The sequence below is a fragment of the Ailuropoda melanoleuca genome, chromosome 2, assembly GCF_002007445.2.
Source record: "Ailuropoda melanoleuca isolate Jingjing chromosome 2, ASM200744v2, whole genome shotgun sequence".
Taxonomy (NCBI): domain Eukaryota; kingdom Metazoa; phylum Chordata; class Mammalia; order Carnivora; family Ursidae; genus Ailuropoda; species Ailuropoda melanoleuca.
In genome coordinates, this window is record NC_048219.1 from 191,003,809 (window position 1) to 191,024,470 (window position 20,662).

At 36.8% G+C, this 20,662-nt stretch overlaps 1 protein-coding gene across 2 annotated transcripts in view; it reads left to right on the top strand.

Moving 5' to 3' along the window:
- Positions 1–437: 437 nt before the first annotated feature.
- The window catches only part of PSMD1 (proteasome 26S subunit, non-ATPase 1), a 90,295-nt gene continuing 70,070 nt past the window's right edge, over positions 438–20,662 (top strand). The window contains exons 1-9 of one of the 2 annotated variants that reach the window (XM_011222659.3): positions 438–616; positions 4,935–4,978; positions 5,592–5,665; positions 5,838–6,007; positions 9,520–9,725; positions 11,640–11,783; positions 13,730–13,956; positions 18,559–18,619; positions 19,529–19,660. In XM_011222659.3, the coding sequence (XP_011220961.1) occupies positions 601–616; positions 4,935–4,978; positions 5,592–5,665; positions 5,838–6,007; positions 9,520–9,725; positions 11,640–11,783; positions 13,730–13,956; positions 18,559–18,619; positions 19,529–19,660 (1,074 nt within the window). In that variant the 5' untranslated portion in view covers positions 438–600. The remainder of the gene's footprint in view (positions 617–4,934; positions 4,979–5,591; positions 5,666–5,837; positions 6,008–9,519; positions 9,726–11,639; positions 11,784–13,729; positions 13,957–18,558; positions 18,620–19,528; positions 19,661–20,662) is intronic. The other variant, XM_002917439.4, reaches the window with a different exon arrangement.

A 20,662-nucleotide genomic window follows, 5' to 3' on the forward strand; every position in this document is an offset into this window, starting at 1 on the left:
TTTCTTTTGAAGATGGGTTCTGCTCTTTTAAAAACTTTGAAACTCATTTTTCTAAGAAAACCCTCTTTGCCTTACTCCTCCCCCCACGGTGTTTGGTGGGCGGGCGGGCGGGGAATGGTACAGAGAGACCGCCCAAGCAGCAGGTGGCGCTGCGAACACCACGAGCACCTGCCCGCGAACGCTTTCTCTGAGCAATGGCGGGTGATAATGGGGTCCTCCCTCTGGGGGTGGCTATTCTGAAGCCTGGTCGCAGGTACCCAGGAGAGTCCGCGCCCCAGCGGGAGAGCAGAACGTCGAGGAAGGTCAGAGAAAACATGGAGCTCTCCGTGCACCCTTTTGCGAGGGCCGAGGCGGCGGTGGCGGCGCAGAAAACCGCAGGCCGCGGACAGAATTCGCGGCGAGCGGCAGGCGGAGCGGCGGGCAGCCCCGGGGCGGGCGGGGTCCTGGAAGAGAAGCGAGCCGGCGGCCTGAGAAGGCTACTGACTGAGCACCGCACCGGGGGAGCGAGGAGGCGCAGCGGAGCGGACAGGCCCGGAGCTGACAGATACACGGCGCGGCCGGGACGGCGAGCGAGCGGGCGGGCGCGTGCGGGACGCAGCCATGATCACTTCAGCTGGTGAGTGCGACCGGTGCCGGCCCCGAAAGGGAGGAGCCGCCACGCCGGCTTTTAGCTGAGTCAGGGCCGGTGACTGGGCACCTCCCGGCGGAGCGCCGGCCTGCGCGGCCCCTCGCTGCCCACGGCCCACCCCCGGCCCGGGGGCTGGCAGTCTGGTCCGGCCTCTCTGAGGGCCCGGCGACGACCTCCGGCTCGGGGGAATCGCGCGGGGTCGGCCTCCTGGGCATCCCTCCACAGTCACACCCCCGTGCCCGGACCCGAGGGGCTTTTTGGGGCCCTTCTCCGACCCCCGGGGAGGGGCTTCCTCAATTCTGTCCCTCCCGAAGTTGGCCCTGTGGGGCCGTCTGATCCCAGCGCTTCCTTGTAGATGGTTAGGATGGGATGGCCCCCTGTGCGGTCGGCCGGTAAGGCAGCCTGACTACTACATAAGTGCTCAGGACCTGGTTCTAGCTCTATTCTCCTTGGAATCAAATCTGAAATTACATTTGAGGCGGGTTGTTTCTAGGGCTATTCCAAGAGTATTCAGCTCAAGCGCCCAGAGAACTTTTGTGTTCGGTGAGGACAGCGCCCAGAGCCTGCATTATACTGATAATCTATCTATGGTTTGGAAGCCTAGGTGCTCAGTAAATAGTCTGCATTGAAGAAAGAATTCATGGGTGTGCGGAGCAGGTTTAATACACTTAACCATTGCATATGTAGTTTCGGGTAATGACATTTGAAAGGGGATAAGCTGTAAAGATCCAGTGGAGATTTTTTCAGCCTCCCCCCCCCATCGATTTGCATATAGCTGTCCACAGCTTTGGTGTTTTTTTGCTTTCCTTCACACACCCTTTTCTCGTCCTGTTTTATCTACGCTTGTCCACAAGTATTTTGTTGTGAACACACTGGTGATCAAACTAACTTGTAAGAAGCTGAAACCCGTGTATTTGTGAGGATTGCTGAAAGGACTTGATGGAGACCCTAGAGACATAAAAGCCATTTTCAGGGCTGTCACCTGTACCTGGAATTAGACTTTTGTCCCCAAGGGATATAAATAAGATGAATTTTAGTTCAAATAGGAAGGAGGTTTACCAGTCACAGCTCTCTAAAGGTAAAATAAGTATGAAGTTTCTTGCCACTTGTAAATGTAGGCCCCATTCTGTTTCGTATCCAACCATTGCTACAGCTTATTAGCCCAGACCACTTTACCTTTTGCCTGGGTTTCTGTAACAGCCTCAAGATTTTGTTTTTTCCACTGTTATCTTCATACAGTCCATTCTTGTTGTAGTCAGTAATTTTTTTCAAACTTTAATCACATGTCATTTTTTTGCTTAAAATCTCTAGGGATTTCGTTTGTGTTTAGAATAAAATCCAAACTTTTAACCAAAGACTTAACATGATTGTAAGTTCTGCTTTGTCTTATACTACTCTCTTCGTCACTTAACTACATCCTATTCATACTGGCCTTCTTTCTGTTCCTTGAATATGTCAGTTTCCCTCCTAACCTCAGGATTCTTGCACATCCTGTTTCCTCTTTCTAGACTCTTTTTCCTTAAGTTTTCCCTTAGCTTCTCAATCTTTAGTTCTAGTTCCAATGTTAGTCTTTCCTGATCATTCTTTTAAAATATACTGCCCGCCTCTCTTCCCCTTAGTTGTCCCCTCCCTTCATCACAATCCTATGATTACTTTGTTTACTTACCTGATTACTGTCTTTCTGGTACAATTTTGGGTGGCAGACTTGTTGTTTTCATAATTCTTAGAGCACTGCCTAGCAGATAGTAGAAGTTCAGAAGTATATTTAGAACGAAGGACTCAACTAATGAAATCAATAAATTAATCCCTAGAGTATTTTAAGGAGAGGCTGAAAAAGCACTTAGTGGGAATATAATAGAAAGAATTTAAACCAATTGAGAGTGGCAAGACTAATGATCTTTGAGGCCTTACTCTGAGACTCTGTGGAAACTTAGTATATTTGTGGTGAGTGTATTTGTTATATTTACTGGATTACTTACCAGCCTTTGCTCAGAACCTTTTGTCACCTTGTTTCCTGTCCTGTGGCTCGCAATGGCTTAGGATCTGTCCCAGGTGCTAAACAGGCTAACTTCACAGTTTTGGTGTGGATTCATCAGTTAATTAATTCATTTGTTCTCTAGTCACTTGCTAGGCACTAAGAACACAGTGGTGAATAAGGTGAACACGTACTGTTAAGTTTTTCAAAAGATTAGTCCACAAAAGGGAGTGGAGAGATAGAGATAGGTGGTTACAGGAGAGAGATGTGAGATTGAGTGGGTTTTTGTGGTTTTTTTAAACATCATATAGGCACATAAAGGGAAATTATGCTAAAAAGCTTTAAAATAGTAATCCCCCACTCCTCTTTCCTCTTCCTCATCCCTGGAGACAGCCATTTTCAACTTTTAAGCTGTTTCTTGTGGAACATACTTTCATATTTATAAATAACATCCAAGTATTACTGTAAACTGATTGAACAAGTTTAGATAATGTCTGCTCACTTTTTATTATGGCAGAAGAGATTTTTCTAACATCCTAAACTTTTCACATTCTTTGTATACCTCCCTCTTCCCCCATCTGAAGGAAAGTTCTATTTTATTTTTAAGATGGGAAATAATTGTGTATGGAGTTTAGAGTATTTGATTTAGTTGTGTTCCATGAAGAAAAGCTGCATTTCTAAGCCAGGACAACCATGTAACAAATTAGTCATAAGTAATACCAAACAGGAGAGTATAAAAAAATTTCTTCATCTCTTAAAAAGTAAAAGCAGTTCAGACACACCATTGATTGATGATAGGCAATGGGTAGCATTTTTAGTATGTTCATGAAGTGTTCTGCTGCTTATGATCTGTTCCACATTTAAAGCATCCTTGTCTATCAGCTATTCCGTATCACTAGCTCACCATCCCCCCGACCCCCCATTACATTTTGCAATCTGTCTTCTCTGCCTTCTGTCAGTTTAGCCTCTTTGTTCTGGATTTGTCATACCAAACTGGAGTACCAAGAAGTTCTTTCTGTCTGCTTTTATGCTTTCAGAATAGTAGTATCCCATAGCCAACACCATGGTGTAGTTTTGTTGGCTTAATGTTGTATCCTTTCCTGTATGGCTCTCTAAAGACTTCTGGAGCTACTTGGCAAACCTACACTTACCTATTAAAAATGGCTACATCTCCTAGGTAAAATTGTCTTGACACTTTTTAATCTACTTACAGTTTCTTTTTTCTTTTTTTAAAATTTTATTTATTTATTTATTTATTTGACACAGAGAGCTCAAGCAGGGGGAGCATCAGGCAGAGGAAGAGGGAGAAGTAGACTCCCTGCCAAGCAAGGGGCCTAGTGCAGGATTTGATCCTGTGACCCTGGGATCATGACCTGAGCTGAAGGCAGACACTTAACCGGCTAAGCCACCCAGGCACCCCTCAACTCACAGTTTGAATTCAGTGTTGCAGAATGATGTTAAGATGTATATAGAAAACATGTATCTGAGAAACAGTTTAGTTTTCTTTGTTTTTTTGTTTTGTTTTGTTTCTTTTGGGTCTAAGTACAGTAATTTCCTTATATTTTTTCCAATCATCCCTTTGGCATATGACTATATTTCAAGATGTCTTCTTTTGGAGAGGATAGTTTCCTTCACTTTCCAGTGTGTGCTAACACCTCAAGGTCATGTGGGAAACATTGTGCTTGGGTAGTTGGAAGTCAGAACAAGTAAGATTACTCATCATTTAACATACCTTCTAGGTTACTTGTGATATAAAGAAGGTGCCTTAATATAGGCATCTTGAAATAATTGATTTTTTTATGCTGTTGAGTTGATGACTACACCCTTTTTTTGGTAAATAATTTTATAACTCTTGGTTTATTTTGTGTGGATAAGTGTTTTCTAAAATTATCTGGGAAAGTTTCCCATTTTGATGAGTAAACTAGGCCAAAGATTCTCAAACTGTAGTATCTGTATCACAAGGAAAACTTGTCATCCCATAACTGGACCCCCTCCCCACAGTTTCTAATTCAGTAGATCTAGGATAGGACCAAGAATTTGCGTTTTTAACAAATTCCCAGATAATGCTAATTCTAATGGGTTCAAGGACTGCACTTTGAAAACCATTGAATTTGGCAAATAATGTGGTTTTGTGGTGTCATGAGGGTTTGATAGCACAATTTGTAAACTTCCAAATATAAACATTTACAATTTTAAAGAATAATCATTCTTCTAGTGAAATCACTCCTCAAAAAATACTTGTTTTTTTCCAATTGTGATGTGTTTTTGACTAAGCAGTATCTTCTATCTTAGAATATGCTTCATAATCATGACATACCTTTTGTCTCATAGCTGGAATTATTTCTCTTCTGGATGAGGAAGAACCACAGCTTAAGGTATGAGTTGAAGAACAATTAACTGGGATTAATGAGTGCTGTGAAACTCTGAATTTAGTCATATTTGTGTATTTTCCATCATTTAAAATAGCTATCTTACCCAGTCTATACCCATTCAAATCTAGCCCCAAAGGACAGTATTTTGGCAATAGCAGTTGGTTTTCCCTAGAGTTTTACGAAGCGAAGGTAAATAATTCTCAGTATGGCACAAGAACACTCCCTGCCCACCCTTGTTTCTTTATCAAAGAAACAAAAAATTGTTTCTTCTGCATCACATATTTTTAAATTATTTGTATTTGACTAAAATTTGGAACATGCTTAAAGTGACTCTACACACCTGAATTCATTTATATCCAGTAATTAATCTTGTATATACAGAGAAGAAAGATGTTCATTATGATAAGGAACGAACTATGGCTAGTCTGATGTTTTATGATTAAAAACAGAAAGGAAATCTGTAAACCCAAGAGAAAACATAAGTCAGTAATTTTTTGTATTTGTCATAGATTAAAAATTTTAGTAATGATTGAGAACTTGGCCATGGATTTGTCAGAAACTTTTTTTTTGTAAAAAATTGTAATGGTAAGTCAAATTTTATTTTTATCTTCTACAGGAATTTGCACTACACAAATTGAATGCAGTTGTCAATGACTTCTGGGCAGAAATTTCTGAGTCTGTAGATAAAATGTAAGAAATTATTTTATTTCTATAAATTGTATTAAAGTAGATCAACTAATTCTCTGTGGGTGTGGGTCATGTAGCTTATTAGTTCATTTAGGAATTTGCTGCTATTAAATAGATTTGGGATTTTTAAGGAAGACCAGTTTGAGCTAGGCTTATAATTCCTAATTTCTTTCAGAGAAGTTTTGTATGAAGATGAAGGTTTTCGGAGTCGGCAGTTTGCGGCCTTAGTGGCGTCTAAGGTATTTTATCATCTTGGGGCTTTTGAGGAATCTCTGAATTATGCACTTGGAGCTGGTGACCTCTTCAATGTCAATGATAACTCTGAATATGTGGAGACTATTATAGGTAATTATTTTCCATCTGGTAAAGCTTTGTCTTGGCTTCTTTCTTGCTATAGTGCATATAACATTTTTTTTCTGAATTCTTGCTGTTGCCAAATTTAATTTTAATTGGAAGTTCACAATCCTATAATCTTATGCAAGCTGAGTTTTTAGATCTGCCTTCCAGTTTTGTGATTTATTATTTTTTGACGTAATGAACAGTAACATTAGTAATAGTAACAGTGAAGACACTCGCCTCACAAAACACTTTAAGAATGAATCTAAGAAATTATTCAGAAACAGCCTAATCAACACAAAGGTAGTTATCTTAGGTTATGGTTATTGTTACTCTAATGAGCATTCTGTTCTATGAAAAAATTAGATTATCAGTAACGAACTAAATGACAGCTCTAATACCAGAAACCACTATTGACTATCTCCATTGTGCTAGGCACTGTGCCACTCATTCTGCGCTATCCTCGTGAGGAAGGCGCTATCCCTGTTTTACGAATGATAAAAACTCGGGTTGCGAGATGATGAGAGACACGACTATTAAATAGGGTCAGAATTTAAAACTCAGGCTTACTTCACAATCCTTATTGTTTCTACTAGCAACCATCATTTTCTCATTTGTTTCTTTATTTTTGAAATGGGGGATAGCATACTGGCAAGACTTTGGGCTTTCTATCTTGTAAATTAAACTGTAACTATGTAATGTTTTGTTCAAAGATTTGTAGCTTTAAAAAATGTTTGAAAACTCCTGATCTAGTAGGTGAAAGAACGGACTACATACCCTTCAGACAAGTCTGTAGGAGTATCAAGCTTTCAGTCATAGTTACAAAGAGTACAAGGGTGTGTTCTCTCAGTGTTGTGCAGTATCGATATTTTTTTGAATTGCTGATTTAGAAGAGGTCTGCACTATTCACTTGAACCTTTAAAAGGAGAAATTTGTTATTGTCTTTCAGAAATTGGAAAGTGCTGCACAGGGTGGTCCAAAGGGATACTTTCAAATGTCTCTGATGTTCTAACTAGAATTTTGCATTCGTGGTTTTAAAGTTTTTGCCATGGTGGTGTGAAAATGTTGCAAGTAACTTACTGCTGTTGGGGGCTCATTGAATTGGAGTTTTCATCTATGAATCCTATGGAAAGAACAAGTGGTTTTTAAAGAATGGGCCATAACATTTGAAACATGAAACACTTTCTCTGTATCAAGTTAGGAATGGAGAGTTAAATACACTTAACCTCTCTTCTCTTATTTCAAGGATTTTTTTTTTTTTTAAGAATACTGATAATTTTTTCAACAATGATGTGCAAGTGCTTGCATTGTTACTGTTTTACAAATCATGTTTTAAACAGGACTGTTGGTCTGTAAGGGGCTATGAGGTGGTAAATGCCTTCCCTCTCTCTAAATGCTATTTATCATTTTAGCTTGTAGAAGGCAGTTGTTGATTAACAGACCAATTCTGGTTGCTTTTCTTTGTGTGACAGTGTGGTTCACCCTTCTAGTTTTGTAGGGACTTTTAGAATGGATTGTTTGGGGGGCACCTAACAGGGTTCAGTCAGTTGAGTGTCCAACTCTTGGTTTTGGCTCAGGTCTTGATCTCAGGGTCGCAGGATCAAGCTTGAGCGTGGAGCCTGCTTGAGAATCTTTCTCCCTCTTCCCCTCCCCCTTCTCCACCTTTGCCTGCACTTGCGTATGCTCTCTTAAATAAATAAATAAATAAAATCTTTTAAAAAGAATGGATTGTTTTGAAGGCTAGTGAAATTTGTGAGGGGATACACAAAATGGAATTTGGGAAAGGCTTCCTAGGATCTTAATGAATATTATACATCCAGAAAATTCAAGACTCGTAAATTTTCTCTCTCTTCTAAAAAGACTTCAGCTGGGAATGAGACTAAATTCTGTGATATAGTTATGACATAAACCTGGTAAGCGAAAGCATGAATCTCATTTGAAGCCTGGGAGGTATATTTTTTCCCCTTCATTTACAATTTAAGGAAAATTCCCCAGTTACAATTCTGAGGTTCCTTTCTGATAGGGTAGGTTTCCTTTGTTTCCTCCCTCAACTACATTTGGTTTAAAAAGCCCATATTACGGCCTGGTAAAGATTTTCTGCAACCAGAATTGTTTAAGGTCTACTTTGTGACTGCCACTTTATCCTTATTAACTGTATGTAAACCTGCATAGTTCTTTCTGGATGGACCCTGACTGTGATATATTCCAATTTATAAAAGGATTCTGTTTCCCCCAAAATACAGATCCATTTAGCTTGGGCCATCTAGTGGGCCAGTAATTCTTTATGCTAGTTCAAATCATTTGTTTCTCAGGGCTATAGTTTGCAACTAATTAATCTTGTCTGTGACCCTTTCTTCTCTTTAAAAGGGAGAGAGACAAGTCAATGAGTTATAGAGAGTATAACTATTTTATGTCATTCACTTGGGTAGCTGTTTATCTTCCTTATGAAGGTGGAAGAAGGCTTAGGGGAATTCCCTTTATTGGTTATTCCTATATAAGTTTAAAGTGTGATTGTAAAGTTGTGTGATTTGTAAACAGACTTAAATATTTCTCAACAAGTATGCTATTGGCCCCCTTCAGTATGTTGCCCTGTCCTCCCCATTCAGCCAAATCATTGTGTAATGTGAAAGCCAAATCATGCATGTATATACCACTGTGTGAATTTTAAGGCTGGCAATGGCAGTGGGGGTGGGGATTTCACCCACCTTACTTTGCGACAGTATTTCAACAGATTTGCTACAGTTGCTGGAAAGGTTTTGTTTTTTGGGTTTTTTTTTTTAAAGATTTTATTTATTTATTTGACAGAGAGGGAGATAGCCATCGAGAGAGGGAACACAAGCAGGAGGAGTGGGAGAGGAAGAAGCAGGCTCCCAGTGGAGCAGGGAGCCTGACGTGGGGCTTGATCCCAGGACCCTGGGATCACGCCCTGAGCTGAAGGCAGACGCTTAACGATTAAGCCACCCAGGCGCCCCATTGGAAAGGTTTTTGGAAATCTTTGGAATTGCCTTTAGAACCTGTGGCACATTTCAGGTCATTCACCAGTATTTTACAAGGATGATATAGACATGGCCTCTACTGTCAGTGAGCTAATAGTTTAGCTAATTTGAAGAAGTCTAATAATTTGTTGCTCTGTGATAATTGTTACAAGAGGTCTTTTTTAATATCCTCAGTAATGGCAAGTATTTGTTTTTGAAAGTGAAACAGTAGCTATTTGTAGCCAACTCTGTCTAGTAAGCAATGCAGTTGAGTAATATAGTTTTGGTCAAAATATAATACAAAGTAGAAATGTTTTGAATACTGTCAGCCTCATTGGAATTAGTATGTAAGCCCTCCAGTACAACTGTTATGAAGGGAATAGTATTAATTTGAATGTATAACTTCTAGAATTTAAAAATTTTGAAATTTGCTTATTACTCTATAGTTATTCCAGAAGTTTTTATGATTAAAAAATGAAGGCATTTGTCTTTTCTAGTAGTTTAGCCCTATTTATAAGGTGATTCATTATTTTATTTTCCTCATAGCAAAATGCATTGATCACTACACCAAACAATGTGTGGAAAATGCAGATTTGCCGGAAGGAGAAAAAAAACCAATTGACCAGAGATTGGAAGGCATTGTAAATAAAATGTTCCAGCGCTGTCTAGACGATCACAAGTATAAGCAGGCTATTGGTATTGCTCTGGAGACACGGAGACTGGATGTCTTTGAGAAGACTATACTGGAGTCGGTAGGTAGATGACGTGATTTTAGAGATTGTTATTGATGGGGAATTGGCAAGGCAAGTTATTAAAACTAAAAACCATGGGTGGTGAAGAGTAATCTAATAATAAGGTGCTCTTTTGCCAGATTTTTATTTTCATGTTTGTATATGAACCTTGGCTGTATTTTGTGGTCATCAAATACCTGCTTTTATCTTACCACATTCATTCCTTTGAAGTCTTGCATGGGGAAGTTGTTTTAATTATCCTGCCCTTTTTAAAAGCCTATACTGATAAACTATTTTAATGCATTTATTATGGCTAAAACTATAGATTCTTGGTTTGGGGGTGTTTTGCAATAATTATGACAGTTGTAGTAAGTCAGTGTAAGGAAGTGGTCAGGAAGGTACAAGACTGAGTTAAATGGACATTTGATTTTCATGCCCACTTTGCCTGCCTCATCACCTGTCTATGAGCTGGCTCTCAGTACTGCGGCCTCTCCTCAGTTCCTAGATGTACCCTGCTCCATTCCTCTTACCAGAAATACTCTTTCCTTTCTTTACCTGCTTTATTCCTGTTCAGGATTGAGAGTTCAGCTCAGCAGTTACTTGTTTACAGATCCATCGATTCCCAGCACCCATACCCTCCTCTACCCCTACTGTAAAGATTAGATCCAAATCTTCTGTTAATCTCTTGGAGCCTTATGTTTTTTCATAGGGTTTACCACTATAGTGATTAATTGTGTTATTTGGTAATTAACATCTGTGTTTAGCAGCAGTGATAAGATTTAAATGAGTAAATAAATGAGTGACCTAATGTGATAGAATTGGACCTTGTTTTTACTTGGTTTCATTTTTGGGCAGTTGTAGCCTCTCCTTGTCTTCATGTGAATAGAATTAAAATACTTGTTTTCATTCACTCAAATATTTTTTGAGTGTCTACTCTATGTCAGACACTGTTCTAGACTTTGGAGATGTAGTGGCAAACAACACCAACGAAGTTCCTTCCCAAATGGAACAATCTGCTGAAGAAATAGGCAGTTGAGCAAATAAAAATATAAAGTGAAAGGGTGACAAACATTCAAAAAAAGAACAAAGCAGAGTAAGAAACGCATCTTAGTTTGCATCCCAGAGCACACAGATATAACTTAAGTTTTATGAAACAGTACCTACCTTCGCTACTTCTGATGTAACTGATATTTTAAAATTGTATTTAGTCAAAAATGCTGGTCCCATAAGGTTGATTTCGCAAATGGGTCACAACTTGTTTTTTTGAGAAATACTGCTGTAGCTCTTCAATATACTTGTTCATGTTGAAGAACTTTAATAGGTTGGTATCCCAGATATTGAATACACTGGGAGAACTGCAGGATACACATAGTCTGGAGTCAAAATTTCCTCAGGAGGAGCACCAGCTAGATGTGACAGTGCTTAAAGCTTGAGAATAGTTTCAGTAGTTTCAACAATTTCACTCAGAGCTGGAGAATAATTCTATCATACTATGTTCCTGGCTATCAAGTATAGGCAAGGCAGGAAGACATGAGGACTAGCAAGATTGGAAGCAGAAGGATGAAGGACTTCAGTAGTCAGTTTTCAGTTTTATGAAAAACATAGCCATTTGGTATATGGACAGTTGCATGTATCGTTTTTTTAATAATTAACAGCACAACTCTTTTATAGTATTCTGTGTTCACATAGTGAGGATTCAGGATCATCATTAACTATTGTTTTCAACCCATTTTTCATGAAAACAGGCAAATAGGTAACTTTCTTTTAAGATTTTTATCTAAAACGTTGATTTTTAAGTTCTGTTGTTTAAGTTGCAGGTAAATCTTCGGGTGCTTAAAAATAATTAAAGAATGTAGATTAAAATAATTTGATTTCTAAATAAATGCAATGGTTCAGTAACCAGATAATGATGCATCTTGAAATTATCTCTTTCAGAATGATGTCCCAGGAATGCTAGCTTATAGCCTCAAGCTCTGCATGTCTTTAATGCAGAATAAACAGTTTCGGAATAAGGTACTAAGGGTTCTAGTTAAAATCTACATGAACTTGGAGAAGCCTGATTTCATCAATGTTTGTCAGGTACTTACGTTACATTATGTTACTCTCATGGTTTCATACATGTATCTCAGTTGATCTTCACCACAGCCTGTGACGATTAAGATGTACACTTACATTCTTTTTTACTGTTAAGAAATAATCTTACAAAACTAAAAAATTGTTTTTTGTTAATAATGCATCCTATGTATTCTTTTTACATTTTGAAAGTATTCCAAACATTTAAAGAAATTTTAGAAACTAGGTTAAAAAAAAATAAAAGGTAGAAGAAGAGATAAAAACAGTATTATGTTGTGTCATTCTAAAAAGAGTTTCGGGTATAAAAATGATCTTTGGTTTTATTACCCAACCGCAACCAAAACGTGGGTATGTTTTATCTCTTTTCATGTATGAATTTGCTTGCACATTTTTAAAAATTAAGGTGCTCCAAAAAATGCGAAGTGTACCTTTCCCTTTCCCCAGGCCTTTTTTCAAAGATAATGTTTTCTTTCATTTATTAGCACATGTCTTTTTAATGGTTACATTGTATTTTGTTGACTGAAAGTGCATAAGTTTGCTTTTTAACAATTATACTGTATAAATTTTTGTATTCTGCTTAGAGCATAGCATTGTATTACAGGTTTTGTTACTTTTTCACTATGATATGTTCTCATGTATTTTCATCCTCTGTACATTTTTAAAATTTAGGGTAATGCATCCTTTTTTAAATGATTTTTGAAGCAAGTTTGAAACATAGAAAAGGCTGAAAGAAAAATCATATCACCCAAAGTCAACATTTTAGTGTATTTTTTTTTCACTTTTCTCTATATACCTTTTTGGAGTTTTGTTTGCTTCTAAATATTCTAAATAGTTTTTAATAGGTTTTTTTTTTTATAGTTGTGTTTTAAAACTTATATGAAAAACAGTAGTCCTCTGCTCACCTGTGTATTTCAGTTTTATTCCTCAGAGGCAATTTTATTTCTTTTTAGCTGTTTTATTTCTTGTCCCTTCAAAACTTTTTAAAACTTTTACATTTTAAAATATATTTTTTTGAACAGGTCATAGTACATTCTTGTGATTCAAAATTTTAAAAGAACCAAAGGGTATACAGTGAAAAGTCTTTCCACTCCTTAACTCCTCTAAGTTCCTTTCTCCAGAGGCAAACTATATCAATTATATACGTCCTTCCAATTTTTAGCATTTTCCCATGTTCTAAGTCTTCACGAGCTTTTGTTCGAACTCTTTCTTAACTGTGCGATAGTCATTTAGTGATTGTACTTTGCCTTACTTAACCATTTCCCTATTATTGGTCATTTATTTTGTTTCCATTATTTCCTATTCTTAATTTGTAATAACTTTGATTAATGTGTTCATTTTGAAATTAGCTACTAGCTACTTTAAGGAAACAATTTAAATTGAATTCTTAAAAAATAAAAATCCTAAATTTATTGGATAGTCTTGTTAAAACATATGACCGATCATAAGAGTGATAAGAGAAATATTTCAAAATGGTCACCTTTTATTCTGGTCCAGCATGATACAATGTGTGTTAAATGAATGAATGACTCCTACAATTTATGGTTAAGCAGAAAATTCAAATTAAGGAACACTTGAGAATAAAACAGAGATAAGATTTGAAGAAACGAAGATTCATTCACCTATCAGTTATTGAGTACTGCTAATTGCCAGACACAGTGTTAGGAGCTGTGAGTATAATCTGTATGGGTTTTCTTGTGGAAGACAGATGCCATTTTAAGGAAAACTTTGTCTAGTGCCAGGATCAGAATTGGAGTGCTAGAATTGGAATTAAAATTTAAAATTAATTTTTTTTAAAAAAAGAAAGAAATGGAGTGCTAGAACAGTTTGTCAACCCCAGTTTGTCTGTGCTTATGTTTTAAGGTTTCCTATATTATTAACTGTTTGTCACTAAGTATTTTGTAGACACAGTTTTCAATTATTATTTAATTAATTGTTCTTTATCTGCATTTCAGTGCTTAATTTTCTTAGATGATCCTCAAGCTGTGAGTGATATCTTAGAAAAACTGGTAAAGGAAGACAACCTTCTGATGGCTTATCAGATTTGTTTTGATTTGTATGAAAGTGCTAGCCAGCAGTTTTTGTCATCTGTAATCCAGAATCTTCGAACTGTTGGCACCCCTATTGCTTCTGTGCCTGGATCCACCAATACGGGTACAGTTCCAGGATCAGAGAAAGACAGGTATAAGTATCTTTTTCTGCATCAGAGCTCACTGAACAATGTTTATTTCATTTTGCAAACATGGAATATTCATAGACCACATAGTCTAAGAATTAATTCCAGAATTAGCTTTCTTAGGTTGTAAAGTCTTACTAAGGCTATTTCTCTGTTTTGCAGTCTGCTGGGAACATTAAAGAAAACAAAGGAAAGGGACCTTTCTAGAAGGAAATGGAAGTGATTGATAGGGAGGGCCAATTGCATATGTGCTATTTAACCAAGTAAATTAAAAATTTCAGATGGGTGGGGCGCCTTGGTGGCTTAGTTGGTTAAGCATCCAATTCTTGATCTCAGCTCAGGTCTTGATCTCAGCGTCATGAGTTCAAGCCCCATGTTGGGCTCCACACCCAGCGTGGAGCCTACTTAAAAAAAAAGCTCAGATGGGATAGGTAGGCTAGATTTCAGGTATTTGGAAAATAAGAAACATTTCCAGCTTTTTGTGCTTTTATTAAAACTAAATATACATTTATCTTAGGCTAATACAGTATTAGATTTTATTTTCCTGTTTTTTCTTACATATTTAGACCACTTATTAAAATGGGTTAAGTGTCCAACTCTTCACTTCGGCTCAGGTCATGATGTCAGAGTCATGAGATTAAGCCCCATGCTGGGTTCCACACTGGGCGTGGAGCCCTCTCTCTCTCTCTCTCTCAAAAAAAAAAAAAAGAAGTGTCTTTGTTATACCACCTTTTTCCTTTTAAAGTTATTTACCCGGTAGTGAGAGTTATTTTTCTGAAACCTAAATGTCACTACCCTCTCAACTTCCAATGCTTTACAAACACATTTTATATAAAATTCTAAATCTCGAACATGGCCTGCAAGGTTATACATGTGTCCTCTCCATACCCCTCAACTCAACTCTTGCTGCTTTCTTCCTTACTTACTGCTTTCAGATTTCACTGGCCTTCTAACTTGTCCTCAAAAACACCAGAAATCGCCCTGCCTCAGTGAGGTTTTCTTGAATTTTAGTTTTTATTATTTATTTATTTATTTATTTTTTAAGATTTTATTTTATTTATTTGACAGAGACAGCCAGCGAGAGAGGGAACACAAGCAGGGGGAGTGGGAGAGGAAGAAGCAGACTCCTAGCGGAGGAGCCTGATGTGGGGCTCGATCCCAGAACGCTGGGATCACTCCCTGAGCCGAAGGCAGACGCTTAACGACTGTGCCACCCAGGCGCCCCTGAATTTTAGTTTTTAGTATTTGTTTTCTTCCCTTTATTTTTCTTTTTGGGGGCCTATTGTTGTATGTAAGTTAGATTTTCTTTGCCCATCTTCTGTATTTCTCACTTTCTTTTGATCTTTTTCAGCTCTTCAGTTCTTTCTTTTAATTGAATAGTATTTTAAATACTGTAAAATGCACATATCCTGATGATACAGTTCAATGAGTTCTGACAGTATAAACAACCATATAACCATCACCTCTATTATCATCCCAGAAACTCCCTCTATGCCCTTCGAGGTCAAGCCTGAGGCAACCACTGGTTTGATTTCTATCAACATAGATTAGTTTTGCCAGTTCTTGAACTTCATAAAAATGGATCATATAGTGTGTATTCTTTTGTTTCTGCTTTTTTTGCTAAACATGTTTGTGATGTGTATCTGTTTTTTTGGGTGAATTAGTAACTGCTTTTCATTATTGAGCAGCATTTCATTGTATGAATATACCACAGTTTGTTTATTCGTTCATATATTGATGAACATTTGGGTTGTTTCAGAACAGGACTATTTTTTTTTTTTTAAAGATTTTATTTATTTATTTGACAGAGATAGAGACAGCCAGCGAGAGAGGGAACTCAAGCAGGGGGCGTGGGAGAGGAAGAAGCAGGCTCATAGCAGAGGAGCCTGATGTGGGGGCTCGATCCCATAACGCCAGGATCACGCCCTGAGCCGAAGGCAGACGCTTAACCGCTGTGCCACCCAGGCGCCCCCAGAACAGGACTATTAGGAACATTCCTGTACAAGTCTTTTTCTGGACAGATGTTTTCATTTTTCTTGGGTAGATACATAGGATTAGAATAGCTGGGTCACAGGGTATATGTTTAACTTGGTAAGAATCTGCCAGACTATTTTCCAACGTGGTTGCCCATTTTACTCTCCCAGCAGCAATGTATTAGCGTTCTATTTGTTTGTTTGCCAACATTAGACGTTATCAGTTTCTTTAATATTACTCATTCTGGTGGTATAAAGTCATGTTTTGTTATAATTTTTTTTAAAGATTTTATTTATTTGAGAGAGAGAGAGCACAAGCCAGGGGGAGGCAGAGGGAGAAGCAGACTCCCTGCTGAGCAGGGAGCCCAATGTGGGGCTCGATCCCAGGATCCTGACATCATGACCTGAGCTGAAGGCAGACGCTTAACTGACTGAGCCACCCAGGCGCCCCATGTTTTGTTATAATTTTAATACAAGTACTTTGTCAGATATATTGTTGTGAATATTTTCTCCCAGTCTTTGGCTTATCTTTTCATTTTATTGCTGGTATTTTTGATGAACGGATGTTTTTATTTTTGATAATCCAGTTTTCCATTTTGTATCCCAATCTAAGAAATTCTTTGCCTACCTCATGGTTGTAAAGATACTCTGCTACACTTTTCTAGAAGCTATATATTTTAGGTTTTATGTTTAGGTATGTGCAAGAACTCAGCTTAACACTTTGTATGTGGTACAAAGTACGAGTAGAATTTGTTTAAATACAGGGATGTCTAGTAATTCCATTACCATTTGTTTAAAAGACTGTCCTTTCCCTATTGAATTGCCTTGGAGCCTTTCACATGTGATATGTTGATAGATTTCTCTGTTCTTTTCTATTTATCTATTCATCTTTCCTTATACCAGTACCACAATATCTTTATTACTAAAGCTTATAGTCTTGAAATTAGGTCAGTGGAAGACCTGTAGTTTTGACCTCCCCCCTCTCCCGCTCACCACCAATATTGTTTTGAGTCTCTTGCATTCTGTAAGTCTGGGAGGATTCTGATTCGGATTGTGTTGAATCTCTTCAATTTGAAACAAACTGAAACCCTTAACAATATTGGTTTTATAATCTATAAGCATAGTGGTGTTCTTCATTTATTTAGATTTTCTTTAATTTTTCTCAGCATTTTATAGATTTTATTTCAGAGATTTTATACATTTTTTTCATAAATTCGTTCCTAAGTATATTTTTGATGCTATTGTAAGTGGTATGTTAAATTTCAATTTCTAATTGTTGCTAATATGTAGAAATACAGTCGATTTTTTATATTAATGTTGACTCCCACAACCTTGCTTAGATCACTTATTAGGTCTAGTAAATTTTTCTATGGATCTTTCTATAGAATTTTCTACATAGGAATCATGTCATCTGAATAGAAACAGTTTTACTTCTTCCTTTATAACTTTCATGCCTTCCCCCTGCCCCCTTGTTTTTCTGCATTGGGTAGGATTTCCAGTGTTTTGGGTAGACCTTAGAGTGAACATCCTTCATTCCTGATCTTAAGGGAATAGCATGTGGTTTATTTCTCGTTAATTTAAAATTTTTCTTTCTTGCCTTCTCCTTTATTCACGTTGTGTTTATTTGCCCCTCTGAGTTAATCTTCTGAAATTATTTTAATTTCTAATTTTTCTCTTGATTGATCATTTCATTTCTGAGTTTCCTAATTCTGATATGCTTTATTCTTTAAGTCTTATGTAATTTTCTTAATTTTTTCTTTTTTTTTTAAGAGAGAATGTGAGCAGGGCAGTGGGGGCGGGGAGGGACAGAGGGAGAGGGAAAGAGAGAATCCTAAACAGGCTCCACACTCAGCCCTGAGCCCAACATGGGGCTCGATCTTACAACCCTGAGATCATGACCTGAGCTGAAATCAAGTCAGACTCTTAACTAACTAAGCCACTCAGGCACCCCATAATTTTTCTTTACTAATATTGTATGGAATTTTACTTTGATCCTTTTCTGTAGCTTATGTTTACTGAAGTTAGCTTTCCTAAATTTTTGCAAGGAAGCTTATTTAGGATAGTTTTTCTAATTTCACTGCTCTCTGGAACAACTTCTTCTGTTGTGTTATGGAGTTTTAACAAAACGGTGACTTACAATCTGACATCTCCTAACTCTGTTTAGTTTCTCACTTTTATTTGGGCTTTCATTTTCCTTTGTTTCTGCCATATTAATTTGGATTCTGTGCCCAGTATTTTCTCCTCAGTAAAGTGCTTTGACCTGTGTTGGTTTTAAGAGCTGTTGGGACCCCAACTGCTTCACTTCAAACTGGTGTAGCTGGTGATGGTGTGTCTCTACCTGACTGTGTTTTGGGAGTTCAGAGGATGCTTTCTCACCTGGTTTTGTTGTATGCTAACCTGGTTAGTTGCTTTGTGTGTTTTTATGAATTTATTTGGAAGAAATTAAATTAGTAGGCTGCCTCCATCTTAATAGAATCTTGTGTGAAATACTTAAGTAATTAAATATTTTTTCCTTGCAAAATATTTAATTTGAACATGATTCAAACCTTCATTTTGATAATAAAAATGTATCACCCATACATACTATTCAAAAAAGATTTATCAGATTAGTAACTGTTGGTTCTCTTCATTTTAGTGAGTCAATGGAAACAGAAGAAAAGACAGGTAGTGTACTTGTAGGAAAGACACCAGAAGTGGTAAGTGTGCTTTTTGAAGTTGAGGTTATCATTTAACATATATTCCCACAGTATACTGTAAGTTATTTTAAAGTGATATATTTGCCTTTATGGAAGTTTAATATTAAGTTTAATATTAGAGTTATTTTATAAAAATAAGTCTTCTGTAAAAAAGTAAAAATTTAAGGACTGACCCTAGAAAGCATTTAATTGAGAAGAAATCAAATCCTTAGATGCTTACAAAAGATTGAATTCTGTCTAGAATAACTGAATTACTTGTCATAGGGTGAGAAAAAAGTATGGCCTCTAACAAATAAATAGCAATTTATCATGAGGGGGCACTTTAGTTGACTTTGTTGTTTTTAATATTCATGGTGTATGGAAGAATGACGTAAGTATTAGAACAGTAGTCTGTTGGATGTAAATGTTCCCTCCAGCAAGACTTTTAATTTTTGATACTCAGGTATATAAACCGTTCTTTACTTGGATGGCTTGTTAGTTCATGAGATCATATATATATGTTGATTAAATATTCTTTTGGTTTTCTAGTTTGGAGTAGGGAGTTTCTCACCTTAACTATGAGTTGGTTCTGTATAAAAGAGTTTTCCTTGCATATCATCAGTAATCAGTTATTTTACATTTTGGGTTTTTTTTTTAATATTAAAATGTTTTACATTGGAAGCTTGTTCAGAATGAATTGCATTCTTCCATCAAACTGGTATCGTACCTCAATGGTAGCTTTTAAAGAAATAAATCATTCTTTCTCTCAAATAAATGATCCATGAGTTTTCTAGATCCTACAATTAAAATACAAGTTTCGTTGTGTGTGTGGACTGTGAATTTCACTGATCTAGGGCTATTAAAATACAGTTGGCTTAGTGGATTTCAGTAATATATGACTTTTCATTCTCATTTGTTTATTTATTTTAGCAGAGTCCAGAGCCCAAGGACCAGACTTTGAAAATGATTAAAATTTTAAGTGGTGAAATGGCTATTGAGTTACATCTACAGTTTTTAATACGAAACAATAACACAGATCTAATGATTCTAAAAAACACAAAGGTAGGTAATTCATCTGATAACGAAAGCTTTCTTGTATTTCTTTCTGTGTTGAATATTAATACAAATATTTATTTCTTATTGAATACTTCATTGCATTTTATTTTGATCAAGAAAATAACTTTTAAAAAAAATAACAAAGGGAGAAACCCTTGAACTTGTTGAGAAGAAAGGGAATTAATATTGATTGAGCTTCTGTATTTATGTTCATCTTCACTGGGAAGTTTAGTGGTGTTTTGTTTTATTTTCGTTTTTTTAGTTACCTTTTTATTTTAAAACATATATGTAGCACTTGGACAAATGGCACGATCAGAACATTAATATAGTTTGTTTATGTGTCTTTTTTCCCACTGAACTTTTAACTCCTTGAGTGCAGAGGTTCTTACCTTGATCTTTTATAAACTTTGTTGAGATATTGATCCAAACAATTACTAGTATTAATTTTAATCTTTGACCAGGTAATATATTTACCTGGTGCAAAAAATCTTTTAATATGAAAAGATTTATAGTATGAAAAATTTTCTTCATTTTCCTGCCTTGACTACCCAGTACCCTTTGACAAAGTCTTTTATTCTTTTGTAGCTATATATTATTTCATTACTACATCGTTATTTGACTGAAACACATAATCGTACTTCTCAGACTTCTAATAATTACAGATGGCAAACAGACACAGAATTACACAATATGTATTTATAACAGTTATTTGAAGCTAATCTTTATAATATATTTTCATTAAAAATAAAACCACTTTGGTGACTGCCAGAGGTGCAGAGTGAGAAGAGGTGGGGCACAGCTCTTCAGGTTACCCTAATACCTTGGAGACTGTAGACAAGATGCTGAAGAGAAATCAAATTGAACTATTCAAAAATAGAAAATCTACTACCTAAATTTCTTTTTTTTTTTTTTTTTTTTTTTAAGATTTTATTTACTTATTTGACAGAGAGAGAGACAGCCAGCGAGAGAGGGAACACAAGCAGGGGGAATGGGAGAGGAAGAAGCAGG